Source organism: Acomys russatus, chromosome 3, assembly GCF_903995435.1.
Source record: "Acomys russatus chromosome 3, mAcoRus1.1, whole genome shotgun sequence".
Lineage (NCBI taxonomy): Eukaryota > Metazoa > Chordata > Mammalia > Rodentia > Muridae > Acomys > Acomys russatus.
Genome location: NC_067139.1, coordinates 19738799 through 19761655, shown reverse-complemented (window position 1 = coordinate 19761655; position 22857 = coordinate 19738799). Strand labels below are relative to the sequence as shown.

The following is a 22857-nucleotide window of genomic DNA, read 5'->3' as shown; positions in this document are numbered from 1 at the left end:
GGGGCGGAGGCAAGCTTCGTAACCCAGACAACAAGGCCTTGGGCAGGTGTAGGGGGCGTGGTGTCCGGAGACGCTTGGGCCTCGGCCACGCCCCCAGGCGGTTCGGAAGGGTGCCTGGCTGAGCAGACGGCGAGCCACCGAGTTCGAGCCTGTGACTGTCGCCTGAGGAGCGTGCCTGGGGCCCGACGGCCTGTCCACTGGCGGCTGGGGCAGCCTGTGAGGAACGCGGGTGCCTCCCCTTAGCTGCCCGCCGCCCTGCCTGCGCCGCCTCCTCGTGCGCGGGACGCTCCCCAGGCCGCGAGCCCGGCGGAGCCGCTGCTTCAGCTTTCCTGCGTGCTTTTTGCATCATTTGACATTTGCGTTCAGTTAAGCTTGGGACCTCAACGAAGAAGGACCTGTTTGGTTTTGTTACTAGGTTTTTTGTTTGTTTGTTTGCTTCCAACATGGCAGCTTCCAGCCGCGCACAAGTTTTAGATCTGTACCGGGCGATGCTGAGAGAGAGCAAGCATTTCAGCGCCTACAATTACAGGTGACCCGGGGTAGGAGGGCCGGGAATCGGGTACTCAGCTCTGTCTCCAGGGGTCCCGGGGCGGTTGCCCACAGCCTAGGATAGTGACAGGCTCCACTGCCCTACCGCGCACGTGTGCAACTGCCCACCCCCAGGTGTGACCCTCAAAGTGCGGGAGGGGAGAGGTGGAGCCAAGGGCTTGCCCTTCGAGTCCAGGGGCATCTTCCCTGAACCGACTGACACCCAAATAGGTGCTTTAGGACCCTTGGTCAGTGTCTTGTTTCAGCGGTACTAAATGATTGACTTAAAGCCAACAAGTGAGAAGTTAGGACAAGCAAGCATGTGACATACATGAGACTTGCCTTGAGAATACAAGAGTGGAAAGAGTAGGTCCAGACCACGTGGCCACAAAGCTGAAGGCTTGCTCTAGAGACCCCTTTCATTTTCACGGATGTTTTATTTCGCGGTTCTAAGTACCAGATGCATTCTAATTAGAGGATTGTGTAGAGGGAGTACATATACATATACTAGGAATGTTCAAAGTAAAAGGAGTTGCTAAGCTTTAAAACCTGAATTATTACTTTATCCTGCCCTGCCAAATAGAGATCTTCCCAAACAAAAGCATCAGTTCTTCCAAAAAGATTTAAAGGTTAAATTTATTTTAAGTTATACATAAACACACAAACCTTTTTACGTGTTAATGAGGTACCATATGTGTACCTTACTTTCATGCAACAAAACTTACATTTTAAACTCAGCTCCTTTTTTCCATGCCTAGCCCATTCCCCTACTAGTGTATGAATCGAATCCCCTATATTTGCCTGCAGAGTGGTGGTGGCAGATGCCTTTAAACCCAGCACTTTTGAGGCAGATCTCTGAGTTCAAGGCCAGCATGGACTACAGAGCAAGTTCCAAGACAGCAAGGGATACATAGAGAAACTATCCAAAAAAAAAAAAAAAAAGCCAAAACCAGAACCTCTACCATCACAGTTTCTGCTTCTTTAAAACTTCTGTGGCTCAGTGGTTAAGAGCACTGCCTGCTCTTTCAAAGGACCCGGGTTCAATTCCCAGCACCCACATGGCAGCTTGCAACTGTCTCTAACTCCAAGATCTGACACCCTCACACCAACACACATAAATTAAAATTAAATAAAATATTAAAAAAAAAAAAACTTCTGTAGAGCCTTCAGGGATTTTTTGAGATTTGGTGTCTTATTGAATAATTACCTAAATCCTCTGAGGTTAAGCCATACCTCTGAGAACAAGAATCTGATCAATGCCAACTCTTTTTTTGTAATGGGTTGCTTATTTACATTTATTTCCCAAGTGTTCTGATTATTTAATAAGCTATTCTTTACTGTTCCTCACTTCAGCTATTGTCAACATGATGCCCTTAGGTGACTGACTGGCTAGGCTATAGGCTGGATGCCAGGTCCTGTCAAGGGCAGGCTATTCACAACCTTAGTCCTTGGACAGATACACCAAACCTCTCCAACAGTAGTTCATATTTGAGAAACCTGCAGAGAAAATACATTTGTCCTGCCAGCTTGAGAGCAGCATATGGATTGTGCCAGTGAGCTCAGACCCACTAAACATAAGGCTAAATGAAACATGGTTTGCCTTGATGATGTTAGATTTGGAGGGAAAAGGACATAAACACTAAACTTCCTGATGGGAATTTCCACAAATACCTAGTACTAAGTACTGAGTACTTGCTATTGATGGAACACAGGAGATATAAAAGTAAACACTTGGGGTGTTCCTCACCGTCTAGAGGATAAGTCAAGAATAAAAGTGGTCTGAATAAACAGAAACTGGGACTAAACGGAGGTTCACCATACTCAAGGGCACCTCTGGGAACAGGTTGCATAAAACACGGGTTGCAGCCCTCCCAGAATATGTAACCTTGGAGCTACTCGCCCTCTAAGAGTCAGTTTTCGTGATGATAAAAGTAAGTCATTAGACTAGACAGCCTCCTCTTAAGGGCCCTTTCATTTCCACTTTTGGTTGTCAGCCAAGCCATTAATGGCTGAAACATCCCCCCCCCCCCCATCCCTTCCCTTGATTTCTAGACTTCAAACTGGAAGTGACTGAGGAGCCAGAACACCAAAAGTATCCCAAGTCTATAGCTGTAAATAGGAAAACCTAATAGGAAATGGAAAATGAGCAACAACATAAGCAACTCTATACTGCTAGGCCCTCACTGAGTAGTCTGTGCCTAACACCAGATCTGTTTGCCATGGGGATCTGCTGGTCACTTTCTCTAATTACCATGTACACAAAACCTGAGAACCCTGCCAGCATTATGTACCATAAAAATAAAACTTGCTTGGGATAAAATATGTCTGCCTTTATAGTACCCTATAGAATTCAAAATTAGTTCCTTCCCAACCTGGTGTGTTGGTGCACGCCTGTAATCCCAGGACTCTGGGAGGCAGAGGCAGGCTGATTTCTTTGATTTCAATGCCAGCCTGGTCTACAAAAGCGAGTTCAGACCAGCCAAGGCTACACAGAGAAACCCTGTCTTGAAAAACCAAAAAAAGAAAGAAAAATAGCCCCTCCCCTGTCTATTAGGAATGCTGCGAGATGGCCAGTCCTCTGTTGTCTGATCAGTAATCAGAACACCTGCATTAGGGTCCTGCAACAGGCTCTCCCTTGCTTATTTTAAGAAGCAGAGCAAGCATTGCCGTGATCGTGTTAAACTGTTATTAATTGTGGCATCTTACTATCTGAATTGCTTTGTGGACATTCAGAATTCAAGAGAAATGAAATCATGACTCAAGCTTTTGAATTTGGTTTTGCATACTGTTTCCAGTATTATAATTAAGTACTATGAATGAGACAGTCTTGATTATATTTAATATATTTATTTAACATTATTATTAAACATTTTATATATGTTTATATATATTGTAAACATACATATGTTTATATATATAACAACATTATTATTAAACATACTTAACATCATTATTACTTAAAGCAGCAGTTCTCAACCTGTGGGTGGTGACCCCTTTTGATGTTGGTGTCTTCGTCTTCTTCTTCGTCTTCTCTTCTTCTTTTTAATTTATTTTTACTTTATGTTCATTAGTGATGCCTGCATGTATGTCTGTGTGAGCGCATCAGATCCCCTGGAACTGGGGCTATAGACAGATGTGAGCTGCCATGTGGGTGCTGGGAATTGTACTGGGATCCTCTGGAAGAGCAGCCAACACTCTTAACCCTGAGCTGTCTTTCCAGCCCCACCTCTTTTGATGTCAAATGATCTTTTTACAGGGGTTGACTAAGACCATCAGAAAACACAGATATTTACATCAAAATTCATAACAGTAGCAAAATTACAGTTATGAAGTAGCAGCAAAAAATGTTTGGGAGTCACCACAGCATAAGGAGCTATGTTACAGTGTTGCAGTGCTAGGATGATTGAGAGCCACTGGCCCAGAGGATACAACAACTATATTTCCTCAGCATTTACATTGTATTAGGTATTAGGAGCCATCTTGGAGTGATTAAAGTATGTAGGCAGTTGTGCTTAATACCTATGAAATACTGTGCCATTTCATATAAGGAACATAAGTTCAAGTATTGATGGAATTAGGTATGCATGTGTGGAAGGTTCTGGAACTGGGTCCCTGAAGATACAGGAGGATGCCCTTACATGCAAATTAATGACTGTATAATTTTCACTAATAGTGGTAGGCCACCTCTAAGATTTTTGAAATGTGACATAACCAATGGCCGTTTAAGCAACTCAGTTAATCTCCTGAACCATCTTCCGTACCAAATGTTTGATTATTTCTTTTTCAGTCTAAAAATAGAACTATGCCATTGTGATTTATAGCTTCATTATGACACTTAACTCTTCATTTACAAGCTATTAGGCGCCTCCCATTGGCTGGACTTTGCTCCCTGCTGAGGACATAGAGATAAGTAATACTTATTCTTTGCCCCAAAGATGCTTACAGTAAGTTCAGTGTATACACTGATATGTTCAACAGTACAGTTGCATTGAATCAGTAAAGAAATGAACTGGCTATTACAGAAACAGAAAGGACGGCATAGTTCAGCTTGAAAGGGAATAGATGTTGGCTGACTCAAGCCATAGAGGATTAGTAGGAATTTACTGGTTAAAAGAGATGAGAGCAGAGAGGACAGGTGTGACCACCAATGTCACTGGTAGCAGGTCTAAGTCTTGAGAGGTAGGTCTTGCTAATATCACAGTGCGCTTTGAGAAGTCCAGAGTGCTCCAGGACAGTGACCATTGTGGCCTGTTGCAGTTAAGAGAGCTGGTGAAATCCAGATGGAGGAGGCTGCAGCCAGTGTTAGATGGTTTTTCTCTTTATGAGGACACTCAACAATTATTAAAAGTACAAAGTAGTAAATATGCAAGCCAATGACATGATGGTTTGTTGTTATCAAGTACCATACACTATCCATGATTATGTGTGCTATACTTTGATACTATTGGCAGTACAGTACCATTCACCCTAGCACCAGCACAATTATGGGAGTAATGTGTGGTAGGACAGTGACATCATCACAACTGCCACAGTTGACCATAGTATTGTGGAGCTTTGGTATAATCTTGCAGGACCTCAGTGTATATGCAGTTGGCATTGACTTGGGCTCTCTCAGTGTTAGCTTCATCTCCAGCTCTCCCTACCTTCTCACTTTTCTTTCTCTAATTATGCCTTTTATGTGTTGGTGTTATTAATTTGCTTGTTAATGTTCATCAGTTCTCATTGACTTGATTGATCTGTTCTCAGGGTAATTATTTGTTTTATTTAATAAATAACTGCTGCCACATTCCGTGGTGTTAATATATTATCCTTATATTCAGTCTTTTGTTCCTGGGGTAATTTTTGAAATGTGTTTAATCCTCCCTTTAGCCTTGTTTATTCAGTTGTTTATATTATCAATTTATTATAGTTGGTGAACATTACTCTTTACAATGTTCATTTAATGACTTTTTTTTTTTTTTTTTTGGTCTATCCAAACCACCATTTTCCTTACATTATTTTCTCCCCCCTACATCCAATGGCTAAAAATCATCCTGCTCTACCAAAAACCACTTCTGTAAGCAGAATTGTCTCACCTAAAATTATCTTTACCTTTGACTAAACAAAATGCAAAATTAAATGAGGCAGTATTTCCCTCCAGACAGATTGAAGGCAAGCACATTCACGTATCCCAGTACTATCCAGTCATCTTTTATTAGTTTAGCAGGTTGTTACTGAGCGCTCGAGTGGTGTGGAGTATGGAAGGGCTGATCCTTTCTCTTGACAGAACAGATAGAGCTGTTGCAGCACTGTGCTGTGCATCCAGGTTGAAAACGGAAGGACATAGTGAAGCTTTCACTGCCTGTTTATTGGCCCTGAGCTTGACCTGGGGAGGAAGGAAAACCCCAGTGGGTGAACAGTAGCCTAGAGCCCCGCGCTTTAATTAGCACACTAGAGCTTCCCTTTTAACTAGCAGCCTTCTGCAAGCAGTGCTCTACCCACCCACTATCTTGTCGACCACCGCCACTTCTGCATCTGACTTAGTGTGCAAGTCCTTCCTGCAACTCCTACCATATCAGACCTGTACACAAAACTACTATGAGCATTCCTGCATCCGAGACTCCTTCCTAGCCCCAGTTGCTCACAGTCTTCCTGGACCCTTCTCAGGCACATCCCCTCCCCTTGGCTCACCACCTTAGCCATCCCATCCTGACTTCTCACCTAGATAGTTATGTCTACATGATGCTACCCAGGCCCTCTGGCCTGCCCTCCTCACTGCAAGGCTGCTAAACTGCACTGCCAACCTCTTCATCTGTATGGTGTATACTTGGCTAAGTGTGGACACCAGAGAATTTCTGCTAAGACCTCATGAGAAATATACAAGATTTGAATTTGAACACAAAACTCCAATATCTATCCCCTTTATTTTCAAGGATCCATGTAGCCTTTGGAAATTAATTCATGGAAAATTCTCAACCCACTCTAATGCCTCCTTTCCTGCTCTTCAGTTGAAACCACGTCTTTGCATGTTCTCACGGAGAGTTTGCCTTTGTGTGATCATATACTGGTTCCTACCGTTTATATAGCCTGTTCCCAATAGCCAGTCCCTGCACGTCATTTAGAATTCTGCTAATAGACCTTTTCAGAGGAAGCACTGCAACCTCATATTCACACTATACTCTGTTCCCTTATTAAAAAGCCATAGCTCTAGGTCTTCTCCTTGCTTTGGGGATAAAGTCCCAAATCCTTCCCTCCTTAGGCCTGGGCTCCCTGTCTCTCTTCTTTATGTCATGTCCCCTTCCCACTTAAGGATGGTCAGAACCATGGCCTTTTTTCAGGCTCATGACCAGGCTGTTCTTGGTTCTGGACTGTGCTAGCTAGATTTATGTCATCTTGACACAAACTAGAGTCATCTGAGAGGAGAGAGCATCAGCTGAAAGAAATGACCCCACCAGATTGGACTATGGGAAAGCCAATTCCTGGACATTTCTTGGTTGATGATTAATATAGAAGGGCCCGAATCCCTGTGGATGGTTCCGCTCCTAGACTGCTGGTCCTGGGTACTGTAAAAAACATGCTGAGAAAGCCATGAGGAGGAACCCAGCAAGCATGTTCCCCATGACTTCTGCATCATTTTCTGTCTCAAGGCTTCTGCCTTGAGTTCCCACCCTAACTCCCCTCAGTGATGGACTGTGACCTAAGAATCGTAAGGTGACATAAACCCTTTCCTCCCCAGCTGCTTATGGTTGTAGTGTTGTATCGTACAAGTAGCAATCCCAGCTAAGACAAGGCTCTTCCTTGCCCACTCGCCTCCCACGTAGCCTGGCCCAGTAGCAGTGTTCGCTCCCACTGCCACTTTTAACTTGTCCATCACACTGTCATTGTCGCTGTGGCTCTCTCAGTGCCTCGTGCTTCCTGAAAGTAAGAGATTACCAGAACTCTACCTGAACCCAGCGCTGAACCGCTCACCCACTATAAGGAGTATGGTCTTAGTCTTCCTGTGTTCTTACTGACGTGACCAGTTATCCTAGACAGTGGTCTCACTCCCCTTTTCTCAACATTCCTTCTTGTATCCCTTGAGCTCACCTTTCCCTGAATCCTTTAGATTTGATGCCTCCTGAAGGAGGGGCAGAAATGCCATGACAATAGGATTTGTGCCTTAAGTAGACTAAATTCAGGAAGCAAGATGTGTTGGAAATATTCTTTCTTAGATATAATTTCCTGGAGCTGGAATGTAGTTTGGTGGTAGGGCATGTGCTTAGCATGTGCAGCTCCCTCCCTGGAAAAGTCCTTCTGTTGTAAAAAGTGGAAGTCAAGGGAGAAGTACCCTAAATACTGAGGTAGCACAGATGATGAGCTGAATCTGGTTCCTGCCCTTTGCAGTGTCCTCTGGTGATGATGCACGTTTTATCAGGACACTGCTGTCGGTTTCATGCACAGTTTTCAAAGGTCAGAAGAACTAGTCTAATAGGTAATGTGTAGAAAAATAGGCTTCCTCGTTGTAATTAATTAGAAAGCTGAATTGCAGAAGCTGCTTCTTGTTTCCTAACCTCCACCGCTATCACACACAGTCACATTTCCATAGTAATTAGCGTTAATCTGCAGCCTCTTGAACAGGAATTGCTACTCTGCATTCTCCTGACCCTGGGGAGGAAGGACTAATCTAATGGCTCTTTTTGCCTCTGTCTTCTATTTTTCTCCCTCTTCTTTTAGAATAGTAGGAAGAGTTACCCTTGCACTGCAGCCTGTCTTCATTTCATAAATCTTCTATAAATCCATTTGTCAGTCTGGAGAAAAATATGTTTCAAATATTTTTCACTTACTGTCTATTCTCTGAGTCACTTCCATATGCAAGGCCCGCCTCTCTCCGCTTCTTAGGATGTGCTTCTCTGTGAAACAGGCATACTAGCAGGGTACCTCAGGGAGTGAGGACAAATCTGAAAAGCTGTGCTCTGGAGCCATGTTTAGTGTCAGTGAATCTCTTTCAGTGCAGTTTTCCTTAGGTGTCTATGGCCGACTGGTATAGGACCTGTCTTGAATACCAAAATCCCCAAATTCTCCAGACCTTTATAGTAAATTCCATAATGCTGTGAGAATTGGGGCCACTGTGGTTTTGAGGGGATAACAAAGAAAAGTGTACATGTTCCATCCATGCACTACTTCGCTTCTGGTTTTTGTTTTGGTTTTGGTTTTTTTGGCTTGGTTTCATTCTCATACAGTTTTTTTTTTTTACTTTGTAATATGTATTTATTCATTTGAAAATAAATGTATTACATGTTAATTTTTGATGCTTCATCAATTATTCTTTTGTTTGTTTTTGGTTTTAATCTTTTATTAATTTATTCATACTTGCTTCTGGAGGTGCTTACATGCTACTACATGTGCTTCATGTTGTTCTGCAGATCTAAAACCACACAGTTTTTGTGCTGGATGATTGAATCTGGATACAGAGCTTTACAGACGTGGAGAGCTGACCGTACTTAACTACCCCTTGACTTTGAAGTACAGGGCAGAATTTAAGCTCTTCCGTTGTTATTTTCTAAATGACTTTACTTTTTTTTTTTTTTTTTTTTTTTGGTTTTTCAAGACAGGGTTTCTCTATGTAGCCTTGGCCGTCCTAGACTCGCTTTGTAGACCAGGCTGTCCTTGAACTCACAGCGATCCGCCTGCCTCTGCCTCCCGAGTGCTGGGATTAAAGGCGTGCGCCACCACGCCCGGCTTATGACTTTACTTTTTAACCTTGCCTTGGCCTTGATCGTAGAGCTAAGACCCATATTGACCATAGAGCCACTCACAGCTTCATCTCTGGGGAGAACCAGGCCACAGTACACTGTTGTCAGACATTTCAGTTCTAGATCTCCCCTCCCCAGAGCACCTCTTCTTGCATTCACCTTTTTAAGAGAGGGGGGTAAAGCATAATTAAAAACTGTAATTTCATAGTTGATGGCTTAACAGATACTGTTCTCAGCTGCTCTTCTGGTGTAAGAGTTGCTAAGTAAATGTTTTGAAATGTGTATGTATAACCTATGGCAGTGTTACCACAAAGGGTGCATTTCGTACATTGGAAATAAATTCTTTTAGTTACATTGCCATATTCCAAAATACCAGCAAGAGGGCTGGGAGTAGTGTTAATGAAAAGTATTTCTGCATTGTAATGAGAGACCAAGAAGTGGACAGATAAGAGACCAGACCTTAGCAGAGAAAGAATGGGTGTAAATGTGTGTCACTTAGAAAAGCAGACTAACCTGGGAAGGTTAATGTGCTGGATCAGGGGTTCAGTGGTGGGATACTGGCCAGGCCTGCCTTGGCAGAACCAGGTGTGGTTCTGAAGAGCAGCCGCTGATGGCTCTGTTGACCTCACTGGAGAAAGGTGTTTCTGGACCACAGCCTACAGCCTCTGCCTGACTGGCTCCAGCAGTATGAGCTACCCTGTACTGAGGTGCTTACCTTCTCTCTAGAACTTCTCTCCACTTGTGCTGGCTTCTATCCCTATGGGGATGAGGAAGCATCCAAGGAACCTCAGAGCAGAAAGCCAGGTTTTATTGGAGTGAAGCCTTACTCTCCAAGGGCTTCTAACCTTTTAAAAACACATGTGGTCTATACTGTTGGGATGCTGGCAAGGAATGGTCTCTCCAGCCTCTACCTTGCTAGTCTCATCCTCCTCACTCCACCACAATCTGACTTCTCATGTTACTTTTGTCTTAGTCTCACTTGGTATAATGTCACCTTCTGGCCCTTCCTTGTAAGACAGCAGGTGTCTCATGGCCACCCCAATTTACTGACTCCCCTCCTCCCCTGCCTCTTTTCTTTTGACCATGAGTGTCCCAGTATTCCATATCTACCTTCTCACGTTCTCCCAAAATCCCTTTAATAACAATGGTTTCCACCCTTTGTGTTTTAATGATTCTTGGACGTTAACCCTTGTTTCCTGAACCACACACCCTCATCATTCTAAGATCCTTCTGGACATTTCTGGGTATGTTGCTAGCATCTCAAGATGAGCAAATAAAAACTCTAATGCTGTTCCTCACTTAATCTGTTGTACCTTCTCAGCAAGCTTGGGCCGTTTTATTTCTTATGGTCCAGATACTCATTGCTTAAACTGGAAATCATATTGATTTCTCCTGGCTTTGCATGGGGAATAAGGTCTTTATTTCCCATAGAGTCTCAGACATATTCCCTTTACTGGCTGCCTTTGTGTGCTCACAGTGGTAACCTTTGTTACCTATCAGTTTTATATGGTTTTGTAGCAATTTCTGTTCATCAGTCTGCACCAGCTCTTGATTGTGTCAGTATCCTCCATGCTGTGGCCAGGATGTCTGGCGCCATAGCCAGTCTGACTGTAAAAAGAAACATAAAGGATTAACAGAAGCACGGCCCTTCCCAAAAGAGCCAAGCTTTGTCAAGAAAGTTTGAGTAGGCTATATTCAAAAGAATACTTGCTGAAGACAAGGCAACTCCAGTAAATAGCATGGGACTGTGGATAATTTATATCCAAGGTGTTGCTTTGTTTGTGTATATGAAATATATTGAATTTGTTTATAAAATTCAGAAATATAATGGGTTAGTTTTATGCTACTGGGAATATTAAGGGTTAACCCTGGGTCAAAATCTGAATTTCTTTCCTAAAACAAAGAAGCTATAGCAAATAAATAGGATCAGAACATTAACATCTTATTGTTCTTCAAAGATCTATATTCACTTCACTGCTCTCACTGAAATAGTTTACTTAAATTATTTGTTTATGTAAGGGGGAAAACAAGTCAACTTGGTAGAATGAAATATGGATTATTTATAATGCCCTTGAACTTTCTTTTAAGAACTCACAAATTTGCTTGTTGACTTAACCTATGTATCTTATGTGTAGGAGTTTGGATAATCATTGATGTTTAATTAAACACAAATTCTCTAAGAAAAGAATCCTATACCATGACTATAGGATTACCTTTCAAAGTATATCTTTTTTTTTTTTTTTTTTTTTCTTTCAAGACAGAGTTTCTCTGTATAACAGCCCTGGCTGTTCTAGACTTGCTTTGTAGACCAGGCTGACCTTGAACTCACAGAGATCCATCTGCCTCTGCCTCCCGAGTGCTGGGAGTAAAGGTGTGCACCACCATGCCTGAAGCAGAGTACATCTTAAGTAGTGTCCCATTACCTTAACACAGAGATCTGCTATGTTGGAGTAAACTTTCTTGGACCTACCATCATTTTGTTTTGTTCCAAATTCTCAGTGAGAACTTGCATGGCTGGGAAGAAAGTGGAATATTTTTTGAGGCATATATGAGGCCCCGACTTCAATTCCCTAGCACGCTAAGAGAAAAAACTAAAAAACAAAGAAAAAATTGAAACTCCTATCTCTTTTCGTATAAACTGGAGTGATTTTGTTCTTGGTTTATTTAGCTAAATTAAGTTTTTCTTAATTGAGGAATCAGTATTGTATATGAGTGTTTTAAATGAAAGCATCTAAAATATAAGGAGAGGAAAACCAAAGTAAGACCCAAGTGAGGTTTGCAAGCATGCAGACTGCTTAGAAGACAGGACACTATGTCAGATTTAACTTAGAGCTTCCCAGGAGCAGCTGCAGGAGAGAATGCTGCTTGTTTATATAGATTAGTGACTACGGCATGGGAGTATCCAGTTGCTAATAGGAATTGCAGTTCTTTCTCTTAACAGTTCTTTCTTTGAAGGCCAACATCCTCTGTATAAACATGGCCAGGGGGCGCTTAATGCCCGGGTACTTTATAGGAACAAGGGAAAAGATCGTTTTATCATCTCACAAACTAAAATGCTGGGATAGTTTTCTGAGACTGCCCACATGCATGACGTCCCTCATCAACTAAAGTGACTGACTATTCAGCAAATGACTATCTGGCAGTCTGAGAGGTGGCTTCATGCTACCTGTGATATTGGTCAGTGGCATACCACAGTAATGAGTAAGTTTGCCAGGAGCCCAAGCTTCAAGTCTCTCACAAACCCCACAGATAAAGCTTGACGTGTGGAGAGCACTGTGTAGATGGTGCTCGTTTTCTCTAGTACTCCACAAACAGCACTCTATTCAATTTTGACATGTTCCAAATAGCAATGGGTAAGAATTGTCAAACTGCCCATCACAGCCTAGAATTAGCTGTAGACCAATCCTTTGCCTTATTCCTGAGAACTTATGGATAAAGTGCTAGAGGCCACTAAGACCTGTACACCTTCCAGTTCTATGCCATAGAAGTTAAGGGGCTATTGCGGTGGGCCATCTATTGGGAGTGTTTTGTTTCTTTATTTGTTAACTTGTTATTTTTTTTTTAATAACTTTTATTTGAGATTTTGGAGGAAAATGTAAAGTAAGCCATGTATAACTCAATAGTTATATAATGAGGTAGGGACCAAGAAGTAAAAATTTTTCTGGCCATGTCACAATTCCATAACCTTCCCAAATGACACCACCAAATAGGGACCAAGTGTTCAAAGACATGAGCCTATGGGGCACAGTTCTATTTCAGACCACCTGTTTCCAGTCTACAATGCTGGGTTACAGGTAGGTGTGCTCATGCCCGTCTGTTATGTAAGTACTAGGCATTCAAACTCGGGTCCTTGTGCCTGTAGAGCAAGCTCTGTTAGCCACTGAGCCATCTCACTGGCCCTCTGACCTCATATTTTGAGGCAGACTCCATCACTGAACCTAGAACTCAGTGGTTAGACAGACTAGACAGCTATTGACCTCAAGGGTTCCGCTGTCTCCATCCCCTCTGCACAGCGTTAATAAACAAACCCAGCTTTTGTCTGGGTGCTGGGATTTAATCCCAGGTCCTCATGTTTACATGTCACTTTACCAACAGAGCCATCTCCTAAGCTTCCTTGAGGTTTTAATACTGAAATCCATTTGTGGGCATGAGCAATGAACTCCCTTAGACTTTACCACTTACTACTTATTATGCTCAACATGGAGTTTTCTTTGTAATGTAGTGAGTTTTTCCCCTGCCTTTCTTAGTGCATCACATTAGCTGCCTTCTTTGTAACATCACTCTGTCACTTCTTCTGTGTTTTCTGCCTAAACAACGCATGCTCCTCAGTGTCCAAAAAGTGTTACAACCTTTGAAAAATCACATCATTCATAGCCTAAGATAATTTCCAAGAACTGAGCAGCCCAGGTAAGTAGACCTGGGAGCTCACTGTGCAAACTGCAGACTTCTAAAAGGTTGCGGCAGCTGCCTATGGGCAGGCCTGTTTAAACATAATGTGTTCTGAAAAGAGAAAAGCTCTTTTCGCATTGTATAAATAATGTAAATCCTGAAGCAGAATGAGGATATTTAGTCTATATTAATCATCAGACTTCTAGACTGCAGTTTTTATTTGACCTACCATGACTATTGTGTGCATTGGCAGATACCTACCAAATGTCATACAATGTTACTTAATTGCCATTGCTACAAGTGGTGTCCAGTAGTGGTTTGACTGTGGAAGGTAGAGGTGTTTTGTGTGCTTTGTTTTTGAGGTAGGGTCTCTGGTAGCCAATGCTAGCCTCAAAGTTGCTGTGTATCAAAAGATGATGCTCTTCCTCTACTTCCCAAGTGTTGCTATTGTAGGTGTGCAACACAACTGGTTTGTGTAGCTGGGGATCAGGCCCATGGCTTCATGCATGCTTAGCAGGCAACTTTCTGAGCTGAGCTACATCCCAGCCCAGTAACAGATTTTCTTTTCTTTTCTTTTCTTTTTTTTTTTTTTTTTTTTTTTTTGGTTTTTTCGAGACAAGGTTTCTCTGTATAGCCTTGGCCATTCTGGACTCACTTTGTAGACCAGGCTGGCCTCGAACTCACAGCGATCCGCCTGCCTCTGCCTCCCGAGTGCTGGGATTAATGCAAGTATTTGCTTTGTTTTCTTCAACTGTTTAAGGAGTAACATTAGACTTTAACCTACAGCACATACTAGATGATGCATACATAAATCATGAAGATAATGTAATATATATGTAATATATATAAATATATAAAGTATTTTTTACCTACTTTCAAGAAATACATAAATAGTTTTTGTGTTGTCAGTAGGCAAGCAAGCAACTGTTAGATGACAGTACAATAGCCAGGTCAAAAATAATCATCTTCCTGTATGTTATGTTATGTCCTACCCATCCCTAAGAGATGAAGAGGTCAGTTAGGTTTGGTTTCGTTTATTTGAGACTATGTCGTGCTATGTAGGCTAGATGGCCTTGAGTTCTGTATCTTCCTACCTCAGCTTCCCAAGTACAGGGATTATGTGTATACCATCTTGTCCAGCTTCCAATGGTCTTTATAAGATAGTGGACCTTGGAACTGAACAAGACTCCAGAGATGCCTTTTCTAAAGGATAGACAAATTTAAAGCAATCCAATGACCACCAGATTTTTTGTGAATATCCAGATGTCTTTGCATGAATCTACATATAAAATTGAGAGCCCTTCATCTCCAATCAGATAATTAGATGGGTGTTTGTGAGTGATCCCAGGACCCTGTGTAGACTAAGCATGTGCTCTACAATTGAGCACAGTCTCACCCTCAGTGTTCAAGAGCTAAAAGAACAGACACCCTGCTTGTCCTCTGTAGCCCTTTCAAAGCCAGGACACTATGGACACTCAGCTAGACTTTGACCATATTCTTTAGTCTTTATATTCTCCAGGCCTGGAGCCTTTATTTACCCTTTGCAGTCCTGCAGGTGGATGTGCTTACTGTATCCCTGAGGTATTTTGTACAGCTTAGATTTGCAGTTTGGTTGGCTGGTTTCACTTTTGGAGGTTTCTTTTGTTTTGGGTTATTCAGCTATTTGGCCTTACAGAAGGTTGTTCTGCAACTTACCACCTTGTAAATTATCCTTGATAATACAGTGAGTTCTGGAAGATCACTGACACTCTCTTCTTACCCGTTTATTGTTAGTGCCTATGGCTGGTGACTAATGGCAACAAAAAGGATAAAAGGAAAGGCATTCCAAATTGATAGGCCATTTTAATGAATTTTCAAGTTCATTGACCAGGGGAGATTTCCTTTGCTCATTAGACTGTGTTTCTCCCATAAAGTGGAAAGTGCAGAATTCATTGAACAGTCTCTATACATATTTATTCTCCATAAAATTTAAATACTTTAAAGGTCACATCTTAGGTTGGTTAGCTCACACTATAATTTTGAAATAAATAATTATATCTTACAGCCTAATATTTAGGCATATTACATAATGAAAACTTAAGGTTTCTTTTCTGATACTGTGCTCTTCTCTTGGGGGTTGAGTTGGAGGCAGGAAATCTCATTCCTGACCATGGAGCCTTGATATCAAAATACTTGTAAAAGAAATGCAGCCAGTTACTAAAGAAATGTGTGTAGATGTAAATAAATTGCTAGAATGTTGTGTTTACTTCCTCATAAGGGCCCTTTACAGGAAGGAGTCTGCAAATGAAATCTGGGCTCTGGGGACCAATGACAGGGGAACCATGACCTCTGGGATTACATCTTTCAGGCTACTGTAAGTCTAAACATTGAAGCAAATGAGAAAGGGCCCTGTGCCTCTCCACCTGGTCTGTATTACTGAGTGCAGGCGTGGCAAACCCAATTCAAGAGTAGCCTTTACTGTGATCACATGGTTAACATTTTGGAAAATCTTGTTGTCCACAAAATGTCAGTGACTGATAATAGACCAAAATGACAATGAGAACTTTAAGTTTGAAGAGCTTAAGTGAAAGCATTGTGAAAGATGCCAAGACAGAAATGTTCCTCCGCTGTTCCCATAGGGACAGAGAAGAGCACCTGCTGCAAGATGGTGTGCGTGCTCACTTTCTGCTAGCCTGTTAATTTTTTTTTTAAAGATAATGTTATTTTCAAGCATCCTCATAGAGCCTTACCCAAAATTTGTAATTCTAGGATTTTATTTTTTTTTCGAGACAGGGTTTCTCTGTGTAGCCTTGGCTGTCCTGGACTCTTTGTAGACCAGGCTGGCCTCAAACTCACAGAGATCTGCTTGCCTCTGCCTCCCAAGTGCTAGGATTATAGGCATGTGCCACCATACCTGGCTAATTCTAGGAAATTATTAAGCTATATCATTCTAAATATACTCTAGTTTGCACATATTCTTTAATATTTGTACAATTTTACTGTTTCTTTGACTTATGTAGCTTTTTGTCTGCTTACTCATGTTTATTGAATGCTTAGGCTAGGACTGGATCCTACAAAGGAAGCTGAATGGCTGTCGTAGGGAAGTATTTATAGCTCCATCTATTGAGTATTGGAGTCTCTTCTTTGTCGTATTGTTACATCTGATGTCAAAACTGCATCAAGTTTGCTATGCAGCTGTATTCTTCCTGTGTTCACCTATGAACACACTTGCCATCCTCAACAACCCTTTCTCTTTCTTAGCAAGTTCTGAAGTGTAGTCACACTGATTCTGAAAATCATTTTTCAACATCCAAACTTCTTTACTTTCTTCTTGTAATTGTTTTTCCTGATATATAAGCCAGATAGTATAGCATTATTAAAAAAAAAAAAAACCTTATCTGTCTTAGCTAATTTCACTTGACCTTTTATTTTAATCTTCTAATTTTAAATACAATATTTTCTATGTTATCACATTGACTCTACTATTTTGTTTTTCTGGAACGTAAGGAAGTGTTTAATTTGTTGAATTTAGCATTTTATTAATAAAGATATTGAAGCCATTAATTTTCATGGAAGTATGGCTTTGACTACATTCCAAAGATTTTACATATTATATTTTTATTATTAAAATCATTTTTAATTGCGTTGTGAATTTCTTCCTAGTTCTAATAATTGTTCCTATGTGCTTCCAGCATTATGGCTTTTGGTACTCTCTTTGCTAAGTTGTGATGGTGTTACTCCTATGGATGTCGCTGTTGCAATTCTCAGAAATTATCTCATACATTCTCTGGAAATATTACCTTATCTCGGGTGCATCATTTTAGCTTTCCTGATTGCCTTCTCACCTTTTTATAAATTCTCCCATTTCTGTTCTTCTATATTGATAGGTCATCTCCAGGGCTCTCTCTGGCATCTATCTATTGGCTTCAATGGGAAACTTCTCCTGGCCCTGTGGTTACCACACACTTTGTGTCAGTAAATTAGACTCACCACCAGCCTATAGCTCACCTGAGCTCTGAAGTCCTGTTTTTGGAAACTCACTGGAAATAGTACCTGTTGTCCTAGTGTTAGTAGTGTCTCTGGGATCGCAGATCTCTGTGAAGCTGCATAAGAAACCTAGCATTGACTCTGCATGTAAAGAGCTAGTTGCCTGAGGGGCCAAACTGGGAAGGAGCAAGTTTTCACTTCACACTTTTTAGACCTGTGACTTCTTTTGAAAATATTTATCTCAGAAGTATAGTGTCTGAGTTTGTGTAGCCACTTCTTCAATGTTGAACATGGATTTTTTGTACCTATTTGTAATACAGATATATCTGTGATGAGTGTTCTACAGACAACTTTTTCTAGGTTGCTTCCGTGGGATAGGTCACCAAAGGTGGATTTTGCAACTTAAACTTGAGGAGTATTATTGCCCACTATTATGCTGTAGCTCCAGCTCATGTTCCCACCAGCAGGGTGACCAGTTCCTTGGCTTTTTCTAAATATGTTAACTGAAGACCAGAGAAGAGGTGCTTCATTTGTATGTTTCTCGAATGATGTCTGGGGCTGGGCTATTCATACAGCTTTGTCTTTCTAAAGTGAGTCTCTGTGTACCTTCCTGTACTATTCTATACTTCTTAGTCACTGATTTACCATGACTTTTCTCTTTTTTCTTGGCTTAATATGTGGTGTTTATTGGAGTAATATATTAATCCTCTCTTGTATTTGTTTCCAATTGACTTAGATCTTTAGAAATGAATGGAGTTTGCAAAACAAAAAAACCAAAAACCAAAACTCTAGCAAAAGAACACTTTATGTACACAAAGCTAGCTCTCACCTTGAGGAAAAAACTGAGGAAAAGGTGTGTCTTTCCACATGGCTGGTGATTTGTCTATACAGAAGGAGCTAGAAGGAACGGGAGAGATGCCCAGGTGGTCCAGAGGCCTCGATAACCCATTTGACTGTGATTTCTGGACAATGGAAAACAGAGAATTTTGAACAACAAAGTATAGTAGGTTTTATTTATGGCTACCCTCAAACTGGGAAACTTTGCATTAGTTTCCAAAGTGTGTTTTCTTGTTGTAGTCTAACAACCTTGCTCTGCAACCTTCAGTTCTCGCTGCTTCCTTTGGAAACAATTAAACTAAATTATTTCACTTACTCTTGGTGTTTATATCAACAGCTCGTTCCCTCCAAGGCTCTCAGCCACTTGTCTTTCTGTAAGACAGGCTCAGCACTTGAACTGTTTGTAGGAACACTTGATGGTGTTGGGAGATAAGATGACCTTTTTGAGCTATTCTGTGCCAGAGGTGGTTTTTATAATGCTTTTTCAATTGAGTAACAGCTTGGCTGGCTTAAGCCAGGCACTTATCAAATATTGGATAGTTTGTTAACCTCAGGTGGTATAGCTTAGGATTGAAAGATAATCACCTGGGTTCAGAGCCCTGCACTGCCACATACTAGGTCAAATCTCTCTGAGTCACAGTGTGTGAAGATTGAACAAGAAAAGGCAAATCAGGTCTTGTATACATCGTGGTTGGTGCTGTATTGTGAGTTATTAATGCTTTGTTATCCTTTTGAACTGTCACATGTGAGAAGCAGCCTTTTACTTTGAGGATTAGAAAATGCACATCTGACCACATATCTGCCCCATCCACTACCATCTGCTTAGAGTTATTTCTCCTTTAAAAGTATTGTCTTCTCCAACCTTGGAGTTGGGGTGGATAAGTAGATATCTTAGCATTGTCCTCTAGTTGTTAAATCTCAGTGAGTCTCCTCAGCTAAAGTTTACACTCAACTCTGGGACAGTCCCTTCCATTGTAACTTTCATCACCTAAGCAATTTGGTTTACTCACCCTCAACATTCACAGGTTATGTTCCTTTGCCTCATTCTAGGAGCTATTTTTTTTTTTCTATGTATTTCTCACTAAGTTACTTGGGCCTTAGTGTCCTGAGTACTGGTAATAAATGTATGCAGCCCATACCCACCTAAAACCTGTGATAATCACAAAAACCTGGAACTCTATTCACTGGGATTGCTGTAGAGATTAAGGCCTGGTGAATTGTGAGACTTAATTCCCAGATGTAAACAGATGACCATGTCAAGAGGTTTACAACAGGGCTAGACTCAAAGATATGAAAGGATGAACCAATAAGCTAGACAATAGAAAGAGTTAAGAATCTCTCCCCTGCAGAAAATGTCAAGGCAGGAGCTCAAGCAGCTAGTCACATCACATCCACAATCAGGAGCAAAAAGAAAACACACACATCTTTGCTTCTTGTACCCACCTAGCTTTCTTCTCTGTTAAACACTTCAGAGCCCAACCCAGGAGATGGTTGAGAGCTCCAGAAACAAGAAAATCGTGACACCTGGAGATCAGTTCTTACTAGAAAACCAGTTTTGTGAGTGGATTAAATATTAGAATTAAGCCAGGCAACAGTGACACATAATTTAATCCCAGCACACTCAGAAGGCAGAGGCAGACAGATCTCTGAGTTCAAGGCGAGCTGGTCTATGGAGTGAGTTCCAGGATAGCCAAGGCTACACAGAGAAACCCTGTCTTGGAAAAAAAAAGAAAAAGAAAAGAAAACAAAAAAGAAAGGAAAGAAGGATATATATTAGAATTAAGGAAAGTATGGTGGTACATGCTTATAATCCCAATATTCCTGAGGCCATAGCAGGAGGATTGGAAGCTTGGCCTACCTGCCAAGACCCTGTCTCAAAAAAGTAGAATTAAAATATTTTGTACCTTTTCTTTTTCCATCAACATAAAGAAAGTGCTTTGGAGAAGTTGGTGTGGTGAAGAGCAGAGACACTGTCCTAAAAAATACAGCAGAGATGCCGTGGGCCCGCTTATTACCCAGCTGTCAGCTAATGGGAGGGATTAGAAGGCTGATCACTGTCCTTGTAGTTGCCTATGGAATGCATTGTTTTTCCTTGGAGTTCATGGTTTGTCTGCACTCAGTAAGGGTTCAATTATCCATGCTAATGGGGGAAACCAGGCATGCATAACTCTAAGGAGCCAGTGATCTAAGGAGAACTCCAGCAGCAGTTTGCCATGTGTATGTGACTTGTTTGAGATAGACTTATTTTCTTAAATCTTCTTGTTTAGCCATCTTGAAATAGACAGGAAAAGATCAAACTGGGTTATCTGTAGGAAAATATTCAACTGTTAATTCTAAGGGAAAGCAGTTTTAAAATTCATTTAAAAGCAGAACCTCATACCTGCTGACATCTTTTCTCTCTTTTTTTTTTCCCCCTCTCTGAATTCATTAGAATGTATGCTGTCAGGAGAATAAGAGATGCCTTCCGAGAAAATCAGAATGTAAAAGACGCTGTAGAAATTCAAACTCTGGTGAATAAAGCCAAAAGAGACCTTGAGATAATCCGCAGACAGGTAAGATGGCCCCTTGACAGACTGCTTTTCATTATGAGTCTTCAGCTTTGACATTTCCCTCCTTGATTGGACATCGCTGCTTTGGTGTTTATGATTTACACCACAGGATGGTGAGGCACTGTCCTCTCTCCTAATGCAGACATACAAAGATGAAGATTCAAGGACATCCTACAGGAAAATACCAGCTTTCTGGACTTCTAGGAAACTGGGCTCTTGGATTTTATTGAAGTTGATGCTTTCTGTGTGAGAAACTCCAGGAGGGAAACCTTTTTAATCCAAGTGTTTTTAGGATTTATTATACATGGCTATGTGCATTATATCAAAGCACAAATACATCCTCCTTTTCATCATATTTGTCATGAGAATTTAAGATGAATGAATGGCTCGTAAGCATGAGCTATGTTACCATGTGAATGCAGGCACAGGGCACAGAGCACATCTGCTTACATGCTGACCTCCAGTGGACCTGCGAGGCGTCACTGGTCTCGCTCTGCGTCAGTGCCGGGGTCACCCTGACTCTGGCATGTTTTTCTGGACCCTCACAAGGCGAGCCTAGCATGCATACAGCAGCATCCCCTAGCTACTGGGTAGTAGAAATGGCCATCTTCTGAAGCAGTTGATGTTTCAGAGATTGACGTAGTCTTCTCTTGATTGGCTTTCTGCCCTAAATTTCCCATTTCATTTTTCTTCAAATTGGCACAGCTCCATTTCTGTTTTTATCTGTTTTCACTCTTATAGAAATTTTGTTTATGAAGTGTGGAGCACAGATGCTTCCAAAGTTCTTTTGTGTTCTGGGTCTGACACCCCTTAGGAGATGCCTGCTTTGTTGACATTGCATCTGATACAGTCTTTCACTGGCTCTTTTCACAATTTTCTCAAAATAGAAGGTAAACAAGAAAATGATATTAAAACTGAGATACTGAGACACACTCAGGCATGCCTAGGAAATGATCATCAGCTACTGGCCTGACAAGGTAATGGGATCACAGGAAAAGGCCAGTCTGTACATTTGCATATACTTGAGAGCTGCAGATAAATGCACAAGTCACTTGGAAAACTGGAGGCCAGTGGCACTTTGCAGTCTCCAGTGGTTGGGTGGTTTTATGGGATCCTCTAACAGTAGGACTTAGGAAAATAAGCAGCTTGGCTCTGTGTATTACATAGATGCACAAAGATTTGGTTCTTTGGCAGTTTCTCTGAATAGAGATTGGCAAGCATGATCAGAATACAAACTATTAGAAAGGGGACCTGTAAGTAATCTCGGCCACCATTTCTCATGTCATCTTTGACTGTCTGTGTTACCTCTTGGTTTGAAGTGCTGAAACTACTCTAAAAGATAAGCCAGGCTTGGAGCCATGGTTGAGTGGCAGCACACTTGCCTAAGGTGCACAAAGCCCTTAAATTCTATCCCCAAAACTGCGAAGAAAAAACAAACCAAAAAATAAAAAGACTAGACAGACCGTGGCCTTCAGCCAATATTCTCAGTGAATATACACTGAAAACAGGCTACATCATTCGGAGAAATGCCCACCTCAGGACAGCCCAGTGGCTGCACTTTCCTCATGAGAGATACACACTGCCTCCTTCCACGGCCAGGGTTTCCATAGTAACCTGGTAGAGCCACATATTCCCACCTCAGAGAGGCCTGAGTGAGGCAGCCTTCTCACTGCACCGGAAAACTTAAAAGCCAGTTATTCTTGAGCAACCAGCTGATTCCTGTTTACTTCCCTTTTGTGTCAAGTCTTGTGTCAAGAGCCACATTTACCAAAGTAGAGTACTTGCTGAGCCAGCTTGCTATAAGCTGGTATAAGCTGGCCTTAGAGCAAAGGCCTGGAGGAAGAGAGGAGACTAGATTGTCACACCATGCTCTGCAC

The 22857-nt window shown here is 41.5% G+C and overlaps 1 protein-coding gene across 1 annotated transcript in view; it reads left to right on the top strand.

The window, feature by feature from the left end:
- Positions 1-185: 185 nt before the first annotated feature.
- The window catches only part of Lyrm4 (LYR motif containing 4), a 109681-nt gene continuing 87009 nt past the window's right edge, over positions 186-22857 (top strand). Inside the window, exons 1-2 of the mRNA XM_051170048.1 lie at positions 186-529; positions 20863-20983. Of these exons, the coding sequence (XP_051026005.1) occupies positions 444-529; positions 20863-20983 (207 nt within the window). The 5' untranslated portion in view covers positions 186-443. The remainder of the gene's footprint in view (positions 530-20862; positions 20984-22857) is intronic.